This window comes from Sminthopsis crassicaudata, chromosome 4 (genome assembly GCF_048593235.1).
Source record: "Sminthopsis crassicaudata isolate SCR6 chromosome 4, ASM4859323v1, whole genome shotgun sequence".
In the NCBI taxonomy this organism is placed as follows: domain Eukaryota; kingdom Metazoa; phylum Chordata; class Mammalia; order Dasyuromorphia; family Dasyuridae; genus Sminthopsis; species Sminthopsis crassicaudata.
In genome coordinates, this window is record NC_133620.1 from 416,569,008 (window position 1) to 416,589,069 (window position 20,062).

At 33.2% G+C, this 20,062-nt stretch overlaps 1 protein-coding gene across 1 annotated transcript in view; it reads left to right on the plus strand.

The window, feature by feature from the left end:
- SLC30A7 (solute carrier family 30 member 7) overlaps positions 1-20,062 on the plus strand; it is an 88,104-nt gene that overhangs the window by 60,035 nt on the left and 8,007 nt on the right. Inside the window, exons 9-10 of the mRNA XM_074262813.1 lie at positions 14,705-14,795; positions 17,026-17,175. Of these exons, the coding sequence (XP_074118914.1) occupies positions 14,705-14,795; positions 17,026-17,175 (241 nt within the window). The remainder of the gene's footprint in view (positions 1-14,704; positions 14,796-17,025; positions 17,176-20,062) is intronic.

Below are 20,062 nucleotides of genomic sequence, written 5' to 3' on the forward strand. Positions count from 1 at the left end.
ATTCCTCAATTTGCTAATGTTTTGTTTTGTTTTGACAGAAATGTGTGGTATATTTTGTCAAAAAGCTTTTTCTGCATCTCTTGATTGTAATGTGGTTTTAGAGTGTTTTTTTTTAAATTAATATTTAACTATGTTTTAATAGTTTTCTTAATGATGAATGCATACTGCATTTCTGATAAAAGTACAGCCTGGTCAGAGTTTGTAATATTCGTGAAAGATCATCTATAAATTAAAACAATGTTTAGTAGTTTTTATCAATAACTTGGATAAGAACATAGATGACAAATGATAAAACTTTCAGGTAAGACAAAACTGGGAAGGATACCTAATGCAAAAATCTCAAATTTAGATTCAAAAAACTCAACTGCACAAGTGCAAGATAGCAAAATGTGTCTCAGTAGAAGTTTATCTGGCAAAATAATAGGGATTTTACTATAATATTATTATGAATGAAGTTTATAATATTACTCTCTCCAAAAAGCTGATGAAATGTTATGTAAAATTTAGAGAGCTACAATAAAATATTCTGATATTTTAGAAAAATACAGTTCTCTAAGAGAAAAGAGAAAAACAAGTTCTCTGACAACATGGTTTTCATTGTACAGAGAACTATCTTACCAAATTTCAGGTTTTTAAAAAATACAAAAAAGTGAATTCAGTCAAAAGGGTGAATACAAAACATGTCACATTCTCATAAGAATAGTGATAAAAATTTATGACCTAAGACTATGAAAAAAAGCTAAGGAGAAGAAGGATTTCTATACTTATGATAGAAAAAAGAGAAGGATCAAAGAAGAAATAGAACTGCTGAGCAGGGTGGATTGAATAATGATAATTAACATCAGAGAGAAGACAGTGTTTTTTAATTTTACTTTTGTTTTCTTTTGCAACTGAAAATGACTTTTGTCTGGGAAAGAACACGGATACTATTACCAATGATATATAAAAGATAATAGAAAATAGGACAAATTCCTTAGGAGTAAAGAAGGGCAAAAGAAAAGTTAATAGAGTTTGTAAACCTTATGCCAATGATTTTGATTTCCAGCAAAATTTTAAAACACATTAAAAAGGTGATTGATGAACATATGGAAAAAGAACTAGGGATCACACAGAACTAGCATGGTTTCAGGAAGAACCTGTCAGGACAAATTAATTTTGTTTTCTTTCTTAAAAAACAAATATAGTGACTAAACTGATAGATCAGAGGAATGTTGTTATTATAGTTTGCCTAGATTGTAGCAAAACATTTAATGAAGTATCTCTCATTGTTATGTAAAAGGTGGAGATGTGTAGGTTAGGCTATGTTTATTTCGATAGATTTTGAATTGGTTCAGTGACTGGATTTTAAAGTCCTGTCATTATAATATCATCCTAGAAGTAAGTTTGTTATGGTGTGTCCCAGGGATCTCTGCTTGTGTCTTTATTATTAGTCATTTAAATCAGTGATGGATGACACCCTCATTAAATTTGCAGATTACACTGATTTAGGATGTATACTGGATGAGAGAGTCATGATCCAAAAAAATCTCGACAAACTCATAGCACTGGGTTGAATCTAATCAGAAATAATTTAGTAGAAATAAATGTAAAGTCTTATAGTTGCTTTAAAGAAATCAGTTTTCATAAAAACAACATGGAGAAACCCTATCTAGAAACCAATTCATGTGAAAAGAAAACATGAATTTAGTGGATTCCAAGTTCAGTGTGTGAAATGGCAACCAAAAGGCTATTCAGGCTTAAGCAATAAGAAGATAGTAGTCATAATATAGTCTCAGCCACAGTCAGACAGTTCCAGAATGTTCTGTTCAATTCTACATATCACTTTTTAGTAAAGGCAATGACAATCTGGAGTTGAAATACCTTTTGATCCTTGTTATAGGAGGGTTCTTTGAAGGAACTAAGAACAGTTAGCTTAGAGCAGACCTGGGTGGGGGAAATGTAATAGCCATCTTCAAATATTTCAAAGGCTGTCATGGGAAAGAGAGATTATATGTGTTCTGTTTGGCACCAAAGAAAATATAAAATAAAATAGTATGTAAAATATATAACTATATAAAAATGGTTAGAAGTTGCAAAGAAGCACATTGAGATTTGATATCAGAAAGTTTTTTCCAACTCCTGGAGCTATCTCAGAATGAACAACACGGTGAGGTGATGGACTCATTCTTACTGAAGTTCTTCCAGCAATGGATGACCAGTTATTGGGTATGTTGTAATGTGTATTCTTTTTCCACAGTGGGGTTCCATTAGATGGCTACTGAGGTCCCTTCAAACAAAAATCCTAGTGCCCAGCAGTTAGGCAAATGGGAGTCTAACTTTTCTCCAGGCTGGTGACTATTGACCTTGATAAGTTAGAGAATGACCAGTATAGGATAACTAGAGTTGTGAAGGACCTTGAGATTGTATCAGGAGGATCAATTAAAGGAACTAGGGTTTTTTAACTTGGTGAAGAAGCATGGGAGAGATGTGATTATTATCTTCAATATTTGGAGTGCTTATCAATAGGAGAGGGAATAGATTTATTATTTGACTTCAAATAACAGAGCATTAGGCTTATAGAAAAACTTCTGGTGGTTAGATTTTTAAAAATGGAATGGATTTCCTTGTGAGATAACGAATGGCCTTTCTCTACCCTTACCCCTCCACGAGAATCTTCAAGCAATATAGTTAGATGTCCACTTATAAGGTATATTTTAGAAGGCATCGTTTTCAAGTATTGGTCATACTAGACGAGTTTGGGGTCCCTTTCAATTCTGAAATTCTCAAATTCTAATAAAACTTTCACTAAATATATATATAAGCAGTATATCCAGTCTCTGCTTAGCCTGCCGTAACTCCTCAGCTGATCTTGGACTTCTTTCAGACATCTCAGTCTGGAGAGCCATAGCCACTTGGCATCTTAAACTCAACATGTTCAAAATAGAATTCATTCTCTGTTAGGTTCTTACTAAGTGCTAAGTCGGTACTTGACAATTCTCTAGTTCCGGCCTTTCCTGGGGAAGAGCTTGCATGCTTAGGAGGAGCAAGTTCATTGGTTGAAGTAATTTTTCCCAGAAGCCCTTGCATTATCCCAAGCCCATTCTCTGGGAGGATAAAAGAGGGAAGTCACTACTCTGGATGAGAGTTAACAGCAACTGTCTGGAGACAATGGCTCTCTACAGGAAGAAGAATCTGTCCGAGAGATATGAGTTGACACAGCAGATCTCCTCCCAGAGAGCGATCGGCAGCTTCTGGAGACAACAGCACATTACAATTCTCTTTCCTCCTGCCTTCTCTAATCCTATAGAAGGCAATAGTGCTGTCCCAGGCCTGCAAGCTCAACTTCATTTACGACTTCTGTTGATTTCACCTTTACAATATATCTCAAGTACTTCCCTTTCTCTCCTCTCATCTCAGCTCCACTTGGGGACTGGCCCTCGTCCCTTCATGCATCAGCAACAGCAGTTGCCTGCTGGTGGATCTTCTTCCCGTTAGCCTCTAGAGTGCTTTTCCTCAAATGCAGTCTTTCTGTAGTAACATATACCCCCTCCTCTGTGCATTTCACTGGCTCTTTTTTGCCTACCGAATTAAATACAGAATTTTCTGGCATTCAAATCCCTTCATAGCCTGTCCCCCTTCTACCTTCCAGTCTTCTTACATCTTACTCCGAGCTACATACTTCGCAGTACAAAGACATTGACTTCCTGACTATTCCACTTACAAGATCCTCTTATCTCTTGGCTCTGTCTTAGCATTTTCTTTGTCTGTCCTTCATGCCTGGACTTCTCTCCTCTACTCCATTTATTGCCTTCTCTAAATTCCTTTAATTCTCAATAAAACTCCATTTCCAAACCCTATTAATTCCTATGCCTTCTTTTAATTTTTTTTTCTATTTGTCCTGTATATATCTTGTTTGTACATAGATATTTGTTGTCTTGCCTATCACATTGTGCTCTCCTTGAGGGTAAGGGACTGTCTTTTGCCTCTTTTTTTATGTCTAGAGCTTAGCTCAGTGCCTAGCACATAGGCACTCAATAAATGTTTATTAACTGACAGACAAATCCTAGGATACCTGAGGTTTTTATTTTATGCCCTTTTTTAAACTTTGTTTTTTTAATGATTACATGAAGAAAAAAGTTCTGCAATTAAATATCTTTTGGGAGAAAAATTTCCTACAACATGATTTAAATTGGAAAGATATTTTTGAAATTAAAATAATCCAAACTCAAATGTCAACTAATAAATCACAAAATTATGCAGTGATATGGTTTAAAGCCAGGAAAAGGTCAAAAATATGTGGGAAATGTAAACAAAAGCCTATTGTGAATAAATAACTTCAGTGACATTCTAGTATGTTAGGATGCAGAAGTTTTGTTCTTTTAAAATCATATAGGCATTCTGTCACAGAATTTGCCTTAAAGCATAGATAATGAGTATTTCCAATTCCATTCACCTTTAGCAGGAGGCTGGCTAATGCCAGGATAACTGTTATTGTTGACTCTTTGCCCAGTCCCTTGGTTCCTTTTGAGACTGCCTCCTGCGACTCCCACATCATCTCTGCCTCTGGACGTCTATCCCAACAGTGCCACAAAAACTCCCTAGTCTTTTTCTTACCTTTCTAGAATTAGAGTGGCATTAATCTGGAATAGGCCTTGGGAGTTAAGAAAGGCATAAGGCTACCATGAGTACTAAGTTCAAGGCTATTGGAATAGCCAGCCTAAAGCCAACAAACAGATGAGAAGGAACACTGTTAGAAAGCAGTGCAATAATATCAGTAGGATTTCCATCAATAGGATAAGAAACATTATTCCAAATTTAAGTCATCTTGTCAAATATGTATCTGATCAAAAAATCCCTTTTGCAATTTACTAATCAAGTCTAGTGAGAAGATAGGCTGTCTTACATTATAGATTAAGTGTCGTGTTTTGGGCTGGTTGGGGACCGTAAGAACAATTAATATTGTTTCAGTGGGAAAATGTACTCTGAGTTCACAATTTACACTTCAACTTTTGGAATATAATTTATTAATAAAGAAATTCAGGACTGGCATTTATTGTAATGTTTCATTCTGAAGTTCCCTATTTAATGGGGTAAAAATGGTATACAGACACATGTATGTGAAAATTTAATTTAACAAATATTAAGTACCTAACAGCATTTTTTCTTATGCTTGGAGATATAGACAAAAACAACACAGTCTCTGATGTCAGGGAACTCTGCTGTCAGTCTAAGGGAAGATATGTAAACAAATAAATAGAAATCAATTTGAGTGAGCACTAATATCTGGGGGATCAGGGACGACTTCATGGAGTTAGCTGAATCTGAAGAAAGACAAGGATTTTGTAAAGTAGAACTGGGAAAGTGCATTTTAAATTGGGTAAATAATGACTTTGAGGAATAATCCAGTTTAACTTGAGCATTGCACTGATTAAATAATATGGAATATCACGAGAATTAGATTGTGAAAGACCTTCATAACAGTTTTTATATTTTAGGAGTTTGCATTTTTATAATATAAATATGGAATGGCTAAAAGTTTGGGGATCCTGAGAATAAAGTGGCCTGCATTCTATACCTTAGGCTTATTTTGATAACAATGTGAAGAATGGGCTAGAAAGGGGAAATATTGCTTCCATGGGGATGAGTCAAGAGGTTTTTTTTAAATGGTCAGAAGTAATAATGAGAAGTTTTGTGAGTGGAGAAATAATAGATGTGAAATGTTGGTGATATAAAATGGATAAGACTTGGCAACTAATTATAGATGGTAATGAGAATGATAGCCTTCCCTTAAAGTCATCCATAAACTGGGATCTGGAATTAGTGCTAATTTTTGGATCTGAAATCGCCACCTTTTAGCTCTAAATAGTAATTTTTGTAAGCAAGTTTTTCTCCAGATGCTTTTGGCCAGTTCTCTATTTTAAATATTTTAAATATAGGGAAGTTCTGGACTACATTCAGAAATGATATTCCTCAATAAACTGAGAAGAATATTTTCTAACATTTTAATTAAACTGCATTTATTATCATGAAAAAAATATAGCCTATCTAAAGCCAACAAACAAATGTGAAAGAACACTGTTAGAAAGCAGTGCAATAATATCAGTAGGATTTCCAACAAAAAGAAACATTACTCCAAAGTTAAGTTAATTACACCCATTTGGCACCCAAAAACTAATCAGCCTTTAGGTCAAAATAATTTTTAGGTTTTGCTTAGTTAATTTTTATTTATATTTTTGTTGTTGACTATATTTTCAAATAATAGCTGCTAGAAGAAAAATATGCATGTTTTATAGTTGACGATACAAACGTTTTATTGACGATACAAACCACAGACCAAACTAAAGGAAGACAGAAACGTCTTTCCAAACTATCAGAACAATTTTTTCCCAGTAATATATAGTAACTGTCAGTTCATTTTGTTGATGGGTTTAAGTTTGCCTCCTGTGTTGTGGTTTGCTTAAGTAATGAAAAATTAATTACCCATATTTACTTTTTAAAATTGGCTTTCCTAAAGATAGTACTTTAGTTTCAAGTTTGAGGGAAAAAGCATATTAATAGCATGAATAGCCTTTTATATTAATATTAATTAGTACTAAGAATATTAAGTACATCAGTGTTAATTACAAACAGTATTTTCCATATTTCTTATTTATTAATCAGCTTTTGAGAAGACATGTACATTTAGATCACTTGTTTAGCTGCTGATTAAAGTTTACATTTGATCCTTTTTGAATATAAAAAATGAGGACTGATGATAGCTGGTGGGAACTGCCATAGTCCATTCTGCTTCAAAAGATAAGGAATGTGCATGTTGAAGTGGCACCAGAAAAGTACCCAAGAAAGAAGTAGGTCAGATGTAAGCAACAGGAACATAATTAATTGAGAGCCATTTAAATTGTGAAACTCCCTTATTGAAGAGACCTTTTCTTTTCCTTATGCTGTTTAATTTATAAGGAACTTTGGAGTTGGAATCAGAAGAGACTTAATTTTGACTTTTAGCTCTTTTGTGTATTACAGGTTTAACTTAGAGCAAATGACCTATGTTTTTCTAAGTCTTAGTTTCCTATTTATGAAAAGGAGATATTACTTGTACCACCTGCTATATAGACAGTTGTGAAGAAAGCTCCTTATAAGTCATAAAACGTTATAAAATGTTATTCATGTGGTGGTGAAAAACAAAATAAAACAAAAAGATCAGATTTTTAAAAATATTGATGTGGAATGTTAGCCAGGAAGTTATTATTTAACTTATTTGTAGTAAGTACTATCCATCTAGCAGAGATCATCTGTAGACTTATATGGTTAGCACTTTATATTATTTTTGTTATTGAATTACATGAAGTTAATATAACTGAAATATAACTAGCTTTTTTTTTTTCCTGAGGCAATGGGGTTAAGTGATTTGCCAAGGGTCACACAGGTAAGTGCTAAGTGCCTGAGATCAGATTTGAATCAGGTTTTTCTGACTTCAAGGGCTGGTGCTCTATCCACTGTGCCATCTAGCTGTCCCCCTAGCAATTTATTTATTTATTTATGTAAGTATGTTGTGGTTTTCTCTATCTGGGTAACTCACTTGATTTCATAGTACTTTTTTATTTCAGTATATAAATCTATATTTTAGCTGGATTACTAAATGAATTCTGAATAAGAAACTTCGTGGTCATGTAGTTCAACTTTCTGTCTCATCCAGGACTCTTATATGCAATATCCCTGATAGGTAATCATTCAGCTCCTGCTGCAATAGAAGGAATGTTTCTCCTTTGTAGGGGAATCCATTCCATTTTGTGGATACTCTAGTTTTTTTTACTGTTCTTCATTATGTTGAAACAAAGGCCTTGTTGGAAATCTTTCTAGCAACATACATGTTCTTTAAACTGTACTGCACTTTTTGTTAACTATTCCTGAAAAGAAATCATTTCTGCATTAGCAGTCAGTTGTGTGAATACCACATCCTATGAACTGTAAGTTTTGAGCTTATATTAAATTATTAAATGAGATTGTTTATGCAGAGACATTTCAAGGGAGCTTATTTAAAATTTTTAAAAATTTCTCACAGCTCAGTCATAATGTGTTTTGCTTTTATTCAGGTAGACTTGTGTATCACTAAAATGTAGTGAAATTAGCTATTAGAACTTGGGTCTATCTACTCTTGCTTACCCAGACATGAATTTAGAAGTTTGTCATAGAAGCTCTGGAACTGTAAAGTGGCATGAAATCTTGTCAGTATTCTCTACCTTTCTTCTCCATTCTTGTATTGGGGCTAATTTTACTAGTTTTCTTATCCAAAATTATTTGAAGTTTTATTAATGTCATTATTCCTCAGTATTTCTTCATTCATTTTGGCTAAAGCATATCTTTTCTTAATCCAGATCATGGTACATTTAGCTTAATTTGAAGCCAGTTCTTTATAGTTGGCAAAGATATTGGAAGTAGATAGAAAAAAACCCACAATAGTTGTTTTTCTCTGGATAAGCTTCTTTCAGCCCCACTTCATCTCATATTTGAATGACTCAGTTGGGAAAATGTAGCCCTGTTATATGCACATATGCTAATTAATAAAGATTACATATTTAACCTGAGCATAAAATAAAAAGAGTTACATGGTACCTCCTCCTCCATTCAGATACTTTTTCTAGTCTCATAGTTCTCAGATCTGGAGAAGTAAATCTTGCCATTTCTGTTCATTCATTTATTCATGACAAACATTGCTTAAAACACTTCTTATTATGCTACTAAAAGTTTTAGGTTTTGTTTTTTTGGAGAGGGGAGAAGTTGATCTGGACCTATGATTTCACTGGTCTAAAAAAATTCTTGGGAGGAAACTTTCTCTATCAAGCAAATCCATAACTGCTTTATATCTTATAATAGTAAAAGAGTTTCCTGGATCATTGAACAGATAAGTGACTATCCCATAGCCACACATTCAATTATGTGTCAGAAGCATATCTTGAACCTTGGACTTTTCAATCTACAGTGATGGAGAGCACTGGGCTTGAAGTCAAGAAGACTCATCTTCCTGAGTTGAAATCCAGCCACAGGCACTTACTAGCTGGTCACCCTTGTCAAGTCACTTAATCCTGATTGCCTTAATTTCCTTATCTGTAAAATGAGCTGGAGAAGGGGCAAAGCAATCCAGTATCTTTGCCAAGAAAATCCCAAATGTGGTCACAAAGAGTTGTATGACTGAAAAATAACAGATTAGTATGGCTCCCTCTCCACATTTCTATAGTGTTTTAAAATCTCTAAAGTTAATTAAGCAATTCTCAGTGATGTTGAAGTAGATAGTATAAATATTTTAAACTTTATTTTACATTTGAAGACACTGAGGCACAGAAAAAAACAAGTATTTTCCCCAATATCATAGCTAATCTCTATATTCTTATGTCTAGCAACATTTTTGTCCACTATACCATGATTTTCCCAACAGGAAGCCATCTTAAAAGTTTGTCATATAATCTAAGATATCTAAATTTTGTTTGCTTTTAGGCTATGTTTTTGAGATTTTTTTTTCTTCTTTTCAGTACTTTTATTACTTTAGCAATTCGAGAAAATCTCAGCACAGAGTACACAGGATTAGGTTAGTTACATATATATATATATATATATATACATATATATATATGATAATTTTTATTTACCAGATACATGCATGGGTAATTTTACAACATTGGCAATTGCCAAACCTTTTGTTCTAATCCCCCCCCCCCACCTGATGGCAAGTTGACCAATACATATTAAATATGTCAAAGTATAAATTAAATTATATATATATACATATACATGTCCAAACAGTTGTTTTGCTGTACAAAAAGAATCGGACTTTGAAACAGTGTACAATTAGCCTGTGAAGGAAATCCAAAATGCAGGTGGACAAAATTAGAGGGATTGGGAATTCTATGGAGTGGTTCATAGTCATCTCCCAGAGTTCTTTCACTGGGTGTTGCTGGTTCAGTTCATTACTGCTCTGTTGGAGCTGATTTGGCTCATCTCATTGTTGAAAATGGCCACATCCATCAGAATTGATCATCATAGTTTGTATGATCAACATAGTATTGTTGTTGAAGTATACAACGATCTCCTGGTCCTGCTCATTTCACTCAGCATCAGTTCATGTAAGTCTCTCCAGGCCTCTCTGTATTCATCCTGCAGTCATTTCTTATAGAACAATAATTTTCCATAATATTCATATGCCACAATTTATTCAGCCATTCTCCAATTGATGGGCATCCACGTAGTTTCCAGTTTCTGGCCACTACAAAGAGTGCTGCCACAAACATTCTTGCACATACAGGTACCTTTCCCTTCTTTAAAATCTCTTTGGGATATAAGCCCAGTAGTAACACTGCTGGATCAAAGGGTATGCACATTTTGATAACTTTTTGGGCATAGTTCCAGATTGCTCTCCAGAATAGTTGGATTCTTTCACAACTCCACCAGCAATGTATCAGTGTCCCTGCTTTCCCACATCCCCTCCAACACTCTGTATTACCTTTCCCTATCATTCTAGCCAATCTGACAGGTGTATAGCGGTATCTCAGAGTTGTCTTAATTTGCATTTCTCTGATTAATAATGACTTGGAGCATCTTTTCATATGGCTAGAAACAGATATATTTTTTTGTGTGGCACAGTTCATATTTATTCATTCTTAGATTGACCAAATCACCCTTGAGCAATCTTGGTTTAATCCTTATCTTGTTTATTGGCTCTCAGTTCATCTTTATCAAGTCATTCTTTTTCCAGTTCTAGTCTCTTTCACTTTTCTTCACCTCTAATTTTATTTGAGATCCTTCTTCCATGTTCCCTACTTTTGAAACTCTTTACTCCCTTTAAACTAAACCTGCTGATTTATCTAGTTTGTCTAAGATAGCTAATCTATCTCGTATCTGTTTTTTCCCAAACTTCTCCATACCTCCCCTCCTTTTTTTTATTTCCTGCCTCTGACCAGTTTACCTGCATATCTTGGAGCTCATATAATCATATTTCTTAGCCTCATTGATTTCTTATTACAAATATAAATCATACTTTATGTTTTGGTGGGAGGAGGGGAATTCATTCTCCATTCTTATTTGACTAGATGAATTATCCTTTTTAGTCTCCCTTGTTATTTGTCCTTTTGTTCTCCTTCATTCTTATGAATGATAGAAATTTGACTCTGTGTGCTAGAGTATTAAACCATAGGACTAGATATATTATTGCCTAACTATACCTCAGTCACCTATGCTTTAAAGAAGAATAATATCTTTTTGGGGTTTACTTTTATTACAAGGTCTTTATCTTTGTAGCAGTTAAATTTTGCAAATTTGATTTGTTTGGTTGAAATTGAAACTTTGAAATACTCCAAGACTCTTCTGAGAATGGAGTATCCTTATCACCTGGCTTTCCTTTCCATCAGGGTTTGGATTGTTGAATTGGACCATTTGTTAATTTATTAATGTGTTGTCTTTTTGGTCCAGAATAAATATCATATCTGCTTACTTATCTGTAGTTGAAATGATATTTTCCAGTGACAAACTTTCTAAAATCACTAAATTGAAATTGGCTGAAAATAAATTTGAATAAATTCCTCGCAGTCGGCATTTCTTCCCACTTTTACCTTCTTTAGCAAGTTGGTGAAAACTGGACATTAGGGATTCATATGTAACAAATAGTGACCTTTCTAATAGAAAAACCAATCCTTACCTCAAAACCCCCCCCCAAAAAAAAAACAAAAAAACCCAACTAGGAAAAATCTCATTTACAAATTGTATTTCAAATCATTTAATCTCTTAAAATTAAGCCAGAAATCCTGAAGGTCTTCTCTTAGATTGATAGCACTTTTTTTTTTTTTTGCCTAAATAAAAAAAAATATTCTCTGACTCATTTTCTACCCAGCCTTAACCATTAATTGGGTGTTATCTCAGTCAAAATGAGACCTATAAAGACCTCAGCTTAAAAAGACCACTGCATCCAGGACCATTTCTAGTCATCCTGATATACATCTGACCACTGAAACCTGTTGGCTCTAAAGTAGAGAGTAAAACTGGTGACTTTGCATAGCTGTCCCTCATTTAAATTTAATTCACTTGTATATCATGCATCACTCCCTGGTGTAATGGTATTCTAAAACAAAGGACAAACAACCTTTATTTATAAAATTGTGTAATAGCACCTCCTTTGTATAGTTTTTAGGAGAATCAAGTAAGATATATCTGTATATTTATATAGATTAATTTCTATATCCATATAGATACATATATATGTATCTATTTATCTATCTATCTATTTCTCTATGTAGACCAATATAGTTCTTTATTAGCCAATGTTAGCTATTATTATTAGTATAGAACTATGAGTAGTTTGATATCCAAGTTTGTCTCTGTATGTATATGTACATATAGATAATAATTGATGCATATATTGAGAAAAAATGAATAAATGAATATATTGACTTGGATAAGACCAAAAGATCCTCTTCAATAAATAAATGGTTTAAATAAAAGATTTATCTAAAGGGATCAGATAATGATGTTATTAGCTTTTGAAAAATGAACTCATTCTGTTTTACTGGAAATTTATTTACCTTATGAAATTTCTCTTTTTTATCAACTAAAAAAGCTTTTATTTTTACTTTTAAAACTGGGTAGTTAGCCAGAGAAGAGAACTTCTAATAGGTTCCAAATGTTTACTGTTTAGAATTGGACTGTAAACCTTAGCGAACATCAGGAATTTGCAGAGCTTGGCATTTTTCATAGATCCTTTCATTATGGCTAAATGAACCCATGAAAATTTTGTTTTATGATCCTCATATTATCTTCATTGGGAAACTATGTCTTCAGGCTGTTGACTTAATTTCAAAAAACAAAACCCCAAAATTTTTATACATTAAAAATCTTTTTTAAATGACCATTATACTGAGGGTGTACATATATATATATTGTTCACTGAGGGTAGTAAATATGGACTTCATTATCCTAGGAAATTTTACATGTTGAAATTTAAAATAATTTCACAAGAATGATTTAAGTAAATTTATTGAAGATAAAATCATGACCTTTTGGATAATGGGATAAAATTGCTGTCATGCAAGGCAATGGCACTCACTGCTTCTTTCTTGTTTATAGCTTAACCCATCAGAATTATAAATTTTACTTAAGAGTGTGCAGAGAAGGAAGAGAGTAGAGTTTATGATAAAGCTTTGGGGAACACCCACAGAATATGAGTGATAAGCCAACAAAGGTGAATGAGAAGTAGCTGTCAAATAGACCTTTTTTTTTTTTTTTCTTTTTTTTTTTTTTTTTTTCTTTTTTTAAGTACCAACACAAAGTTATGCCATGAAAAATCAAAGAGGAAATACTTCTGGGAGTAAAGGTTGAACAGCTGCCAAATGTAGCAAATATATTGAGAAGGATGAGGACTGAGAAAAAAAGAATATCAGATATGGCTAATAAGATCATTTTGTTAAGTTTTGAGAAAGTTGTTGAGGAATAACAATTGCATACCTATTGTCAATCTTTGCTGTTTATTTGGGAAGACACTATTTTCTCATTCATCTCATCTAAATTCAGAGGAAATCAGGTAGAAATAGTTTTGAAAAGGTCACTATTATGCTCTTTCTGTTTTACCTTTAATATTCTGTGGACACTATGCCATTAGATAAAATGGCTACTTTTGGTACTTGAATATAGTTCTTGAGTGTAAGCTCATCTTATATGGCCTTTAATAGCAGCTTTAAAACAATTCCAATGAGATGCTGATAGGATGATAAGGATATGTGTTCTATTAATTTTATCTTCTATCATCATCATCATTGTCATTTCATTATATTTCTGAAAACACACTTATTTCTGATTCTAGCCCTTTGTTCAAACAATTTTAACTGAACGGAAATGCACTTGTTTCTTTCTCATTATTCATGTCAAATCATAAGACCCAGTTTTAATCCAAGAATAAGACTTTTTTTTTTTTTTTTGACTGACCCTTAGGTCACATTAAAATATCTATTTTCTGAATTCTTATGGTTTCTATCTAGGTCACCCTTTGCCTTGGGACAGTGGAATGTATCCTCACTAGTTGGGTATTGGGGTATGAGCAGAAGTAAGACAAAGGCAAAAGATTTTATAACATTTTCCCCCCTTCTTGCCTTAAACTCTACTTCCAGGTTTAAACTATACCAGCTTAAAAACATTAGAGTTGAGTTTGGCACTTACTATCCTTTCACCCATTTTGACTGTGTCACATTATTTACTTAACAGTTTTATGTAAAAATGACTTGTTGTCTATGCTAGTCTTTTAAAAAAATATTTTAGTGGATAGGATGTCTCTTTATTTAGCTTTATAATATATTACTGTGTACATGAGTACTTATTAAATGTTGAGGATCAGCTGCCTTGGTCTTTTCTCTGCCAATTTGATATTTTAATTGAAAATCTCCTTCATTAAATGCTGTCATAGTTCTTAAAAACAAAGTTGTTTGATCCTAATGTATTATTAATTTTTCATAAATTTGAAGATTATATATTTTTTACATTCTTAAAGTGATATTGATATATATATTTATTGTCTAATTGTTTAGAATGTATCATAGAAATCACTTTCCTAATTACTTGATGATGTTTGAAGTGATGACTATTAGGTATTTGTTTCTTGTACTAAAAAATGTATCTATGTATGTATAGTTATTTTTCATTATTGGAAATAAGGTTTGACAATGTTGTTATATCTAATTTATCATCATTCTTGCTTTAGTGTTATTCCTCTGTTAAAAGAATCAGTTGGAATATTGATGCAGCGAACACCTCCATCACTGGAAACTGCTCTGCCTCAGTGCTATCAGAGGGTAAGTGTAAAACTTCCAGGCCTCTTGAGTTTTGTGAAGATCCAAACTCCTGAGGTTTTTAGCATGTTTGTTTTTTAAGTACTGAATTTTTTGGTCAGCATGTGCTTGGATATAGTGGTTTTTTAAATTCTAGGATTGAATTATGATTTATGATCATTAACTCAAAATAAGTTTAAAAATTTTAGAAAAGCAATTGCTAGATAAAATGTTGTGTAATGTGCTTTAGCTGGAATTCTGAACGTTTTTCTTATCTTTTTAGAATAATGGAACATTTTTTTTAAATCTTAAAGTTGGGTTCTACATAATAGAAAGATATAATTACAACTGAATTATGGATGTTGTCCTCAAATTTAGATAAAGATTCTTTTCAAACTTTTGTCCTTTAGCTTCTATCCAGCTTGCACAGGGAGGTGGCACAGTGGGCAGAGTGCTTAGCCTGCATTCAGGAAGACTTATCTTTCTGAGTTCAAATCTGGTCTCAGGGATTTACTTTCCCTGTGACCCTGAACAAGTCACTTAACCCTGTTTCTCTCGGTTTCCTCATCTGTAAAAAGAGCTAGAGAAGAAAATGACAAACTACTCCAGTATCTTTGCTAAGAAAACTCCAGATGGGCTCCCCCCAAATTAGATATGACTAAAAAGACTGAACAACAGCTCTCCAATCAAAATACGGAATCTAAAAAGTGGTGACAATAATTCTAACAGGAATTGTTTCTTATTTCATGAATAGCAAGAATACATTAGGATTCCCTTTTCCTCAGAAGCAAAGTCAAACTTTATTTTGTCTGTAACACTTTTCATGACCACAGTATTAGAGTTTAGAATGTATTTGTACTTTAGATGTCATCTCCTTTAATCTCTTCATTGTACATATGAAGAAATTGAGGCTGAGAGAAGCTGTGACTTGTGCAGGTTTACACAGTTACTAAATGGCAGATCCTTAGACCCAAATAGACAGTGTGAAATGTAATTCACACTGGACTCATTGTAAGGTCTGAGCCAACTTTGCCTTACAAACCTGGAAAGTTAATTATCATAAAGCCAATATACTGATATTTTAAGCAGTATTTGAAGAAGAAAATGTAATATTTCATATTCAGATCTAAAAAAGTTAGAAAATGTATGGATCATATAAAACTGAAAAAAAGCTACTAAAGAATTGGAATTGAGATATACAAAAATCACAACAGGTTGAAATTGTGGGCTGAATGAGCTAGTAAGATGAAATTTAATTGGGATAAATGGAAGGTCTTAAATTTGGCTTCATAAATTTAGCTATAACAGAGGACAAGGGACATGTTGATAGAAAATGCATTTATATGGAAAAAAAAAAAAAAAACCCAGGAGCTTCGGCAAATTGCAATCTCAGTATGAGTCAAGCAGTGTGATGTTGTAAAAAAAAAAAGTGATTGTGATTTTAGGTTATATTGATTAGATCTGTTTAGAACTAGGAGAGATTTAGAAATTCCTCAGTTTAAAGCTGAATAGACTTAAATCTATTAAATAACTTACAACATGCTCATATAACTGGTAAATAGTAGCAGTAGATTTCTCATCTAGATGTTTTAATTCCAAGTACTGCTTTATTATTTTACACTGTTATAATACTCTACTATAGAGTTTTTGTTTGTTTTTTTGTTTTTGTTTGTTTGTTTTACATCAATCACAGTATTATTGATGTACGTTTGACATGGTTGTCCATTCCAAATCTAAGCTCCAGGAGTCAGCTCTGATCCTGTTACATTATATTGTACTTATCAGTGCCATAGTTCATTCTCTTATTAGGTCCTTTCCAGTTCTCTGTTAGTTTTTTCTTTTTGATATTTTGTGAATTCTGCTAAATCTGTTTAAATTATTAATCAGGTCCATGTTAATAGTTTTTGGGGAATATATGTTCAAAATAATAAAGCTCTACATTTATAAATAATAAAGCTAAAGCTAGCAAAATTATTATTTCTAAATACCATTGAGACCCATGCAATTCTCCTCATAAAACATTAAAGAATGCTTTTCATGTTTTGTCCAGAGAAATATAGGTATTCTTAATAATGGATTAATTTTAGTTTATATGATAATATCCTTGTGAAAATGACTTCAAATGACATATGTGATATACACTCTTATTTACAATAAATTTTAGAATATTGTAGAGGGCAGGGCATAGTTTTTCTGATAAAGCATAGAATTTCTGCATAGTTGATAATAATTGTGTCTGCATTTTATATTCTAGGTTCTGCAGTTGCAAGGAGTTTACCATTTACAAGAACAGCATTTTTGGACTCTTTGTACTGACGTTTATGTTGGGACCTTGAAATTAGTAGTAGCACCTGATGCTGATTCAAAGTGGATTTTAAGCCAAACTCACAATATTTTTACTCAGGTATGGCTATGCTTTAATTATTGGTAGGATTTTGAAATCATTTTTATTTATTACATGAACTGAACATATATAATTTTTGCTTATATGTTATAGAAAGTTTTATTTGATTCTCTTCGATTGGTAAAACTTAAGGAAATCATATTGTGAAAATACATCCTCCAAACATACTTTTAATTTTGTTACTACACACATTATAAAAACATATTTTGACAGGAAAACAATGGTCCACTTTTTAAATGGATAAATATGATAAAATGGACAAAAGCATAGGATATTGAGTTGAGTGATGAATTTGGATTGGTTTCAGATCTTCTTTCTGATACTTGATAGGTTTATGGCATTAAGGCAATTGTTTTAAAGTTCTCTCTCTCTTCAGTTTATTAATATGTTAAATTTTAGTAGCTTCATACATTTGTCATATTTTACTTTTCAACTTGCTCACCTGACACTGTCCTATCTGTTACCAGATCTTATGGATTCTTCCTTTGCAACTACCTCAAATTTCTCCCCATTTCATTCCATCTTCTACTTACCTACCAAAGTCATCTTTGGTACAAATGATGTACCAAAGCACAAATCTGACCATGTCGCTTTCTCTTTCCCACAACTCAGTAAATTCCATTTGCTTCAAAAGCAAATATACAATACTCTCTGTGACTTTTAAAATCCTTCACAATCTGTCCCCTTTCACTTTTGCATACATAGAAACAGAAATAAATGTACATGGAGCTTAATCCACAGGACAAAGGAGAGAACCCTGACAAGGTAAAATCCTTATTGATATTGGAGAATTGTACTTCTTCAGGGCCCTTTCTCTGTTAGTTCCATGCATCTTTAACAGAGACACAAAGTGAACATGTGGCCTTAGGAGCCCTCTTACCCACACACTAGAACTGCTGCTAGTGTACCACTACTTCTCCCTAGTCACAGTCCTATCATAACCAGCAGGAAATAACTGACCGACTGTGTGAAGAAAGGGTGAGGTTAAAAATATTCTGTCCTTCATTTAAGGAGCTGGTTCTAGTTACAGAACTCTTGTGGAAGCACTCTCTTTGCTTTCTCCCAAACATGAAAAATGTTCAGATACTGATTCAGTATAACCCTCCCAAAATGAAGAGAACCAAAGGAACCACTGAGAATAAGAATCACTGCATGAAATTATACTAGGCTTGGAAAAAAAGGGGATTGAAACCCAATTGGGGCCAGCCTGTGTTCCCAGAAACTACTTTAGATAGGGACTGAGACTGGTGAATTCTTTTATCTCTCAACACTCTAAGAGGCAGAAAACATCTAGCAAAAGGACATTAAAAATGAAGGATAATGCATCAGAGATTACAATAGAAAAAAAAAAAAAGCCCACATCATCAGCAGATAAATCAGTAGAAATGATTGTAAAAACCAGAAGGAAGGATGATGAGTACTAAATCCTCAAAGAGATTACAAAATTCTCTTTTAAAATGTTATAAGATTTTAAGGAAAGCGAATCAATTCATGAAGAAATAAAGAATCCAATGGATTTGAAGAGTACCTGGAATAACAAGAAACAAAAATGGTTCAAAAAAGAAATGAAATTCATAAGAGAAGCAATTGGTAATCAATATAGTTCACAGGATAGAGCTCAAACTGTAGAACTTTTAAAAAATCAAAAAACAGAATAAGGGAAAAAAGATTGAATCCACAATGGAAAGTCTTTCTAAAGAAGTGAAAGAGATTATACATTCAGAATGCAAAAAAAGAGAAAAATACAAATATGAAGGAAAATCTGAAGAAGAGATAAAAAAGAAATAATATTAAGGGAACATTTGAACTCTCTACAAGTTAAAGCAGTTGCCTTTGAATACAAGGTACACGAATACAGCTTAAAGATCATAGGTCTCAGAATAATATAACATTTCAAAATACTCTGTACTCTATACAATAGAAATTTGCCCTAGACTTCTGAATTCAGAAAAACAAATACTAATAAGAGAATCCACAAATTTCTTCCAGGAAATAAAACAAAACAAAAAGCAAAAAAATCTTTTCAAATTTTATGGTGACTAAGTATAAGTATTTCAATGACAACAAATTCTGTGTTCAGAAGAAAAGCTTTCAAATTATAAAGGAAAGAAAATTAAAGTTATACAATATTATTCTGCATTGAGGAGAGTCCACTCATAGGAGAGAATGGAATAATATAGTTTGGAAAGCAGGAGTGTTCAGGCTTCAACTCCAAAAAATATATCCTATAATCTAGAGACTGAGCAATGCTCTCAAGCTTTTCCAGTCACCAACGGACTGAAAAAAGACTGTGTGTCTTTGGTGAGGACAAATATGGAATCAAAGTCACTTACTGCACCAATGATAAATTCCTCAACTTGAAAAAGCTACAAGCCAAAACTAGAGTGGAAGGAGTATGGGTGCATGACTTTTTGTTTGCAGATGATTATGCACTCAACTTTGAAGCTGAGATGCAACAAAGTATGGATCAGTTTTCTGTTGCTGGTGCTGATTTTGGCCTTACAGTTAATACAGGAAATAAAGGTCCTCCATTAGCCAGCACTACATCATCCATAAATGGTACCATCAATTACAATAAATGCTGAAGTTTTGAATGGTGTTGGCAAGTTCACTTATCTCAGCAGTGTACTTTCCAGGGATGTCCACATTTATAATGAGATTGACATATGCATTGCCTGAGCTAGCTCAGTGTTAGGGAGGCTCTGAAAGAAAGTATGGGAGAGGAGATGTATTATTAGACTAACTACAAAACTGAAGAGCTCCAGAGCTGTTGTACCTGTGAAACTTGGACAGTATACCAGTGCCAGGGCAGGAAGTGGAATTGCTTCCATTTGAATTGTCTTAGGAAGATTCTGAAAATCACCTGGCAGGATAAGGGACCAGACAC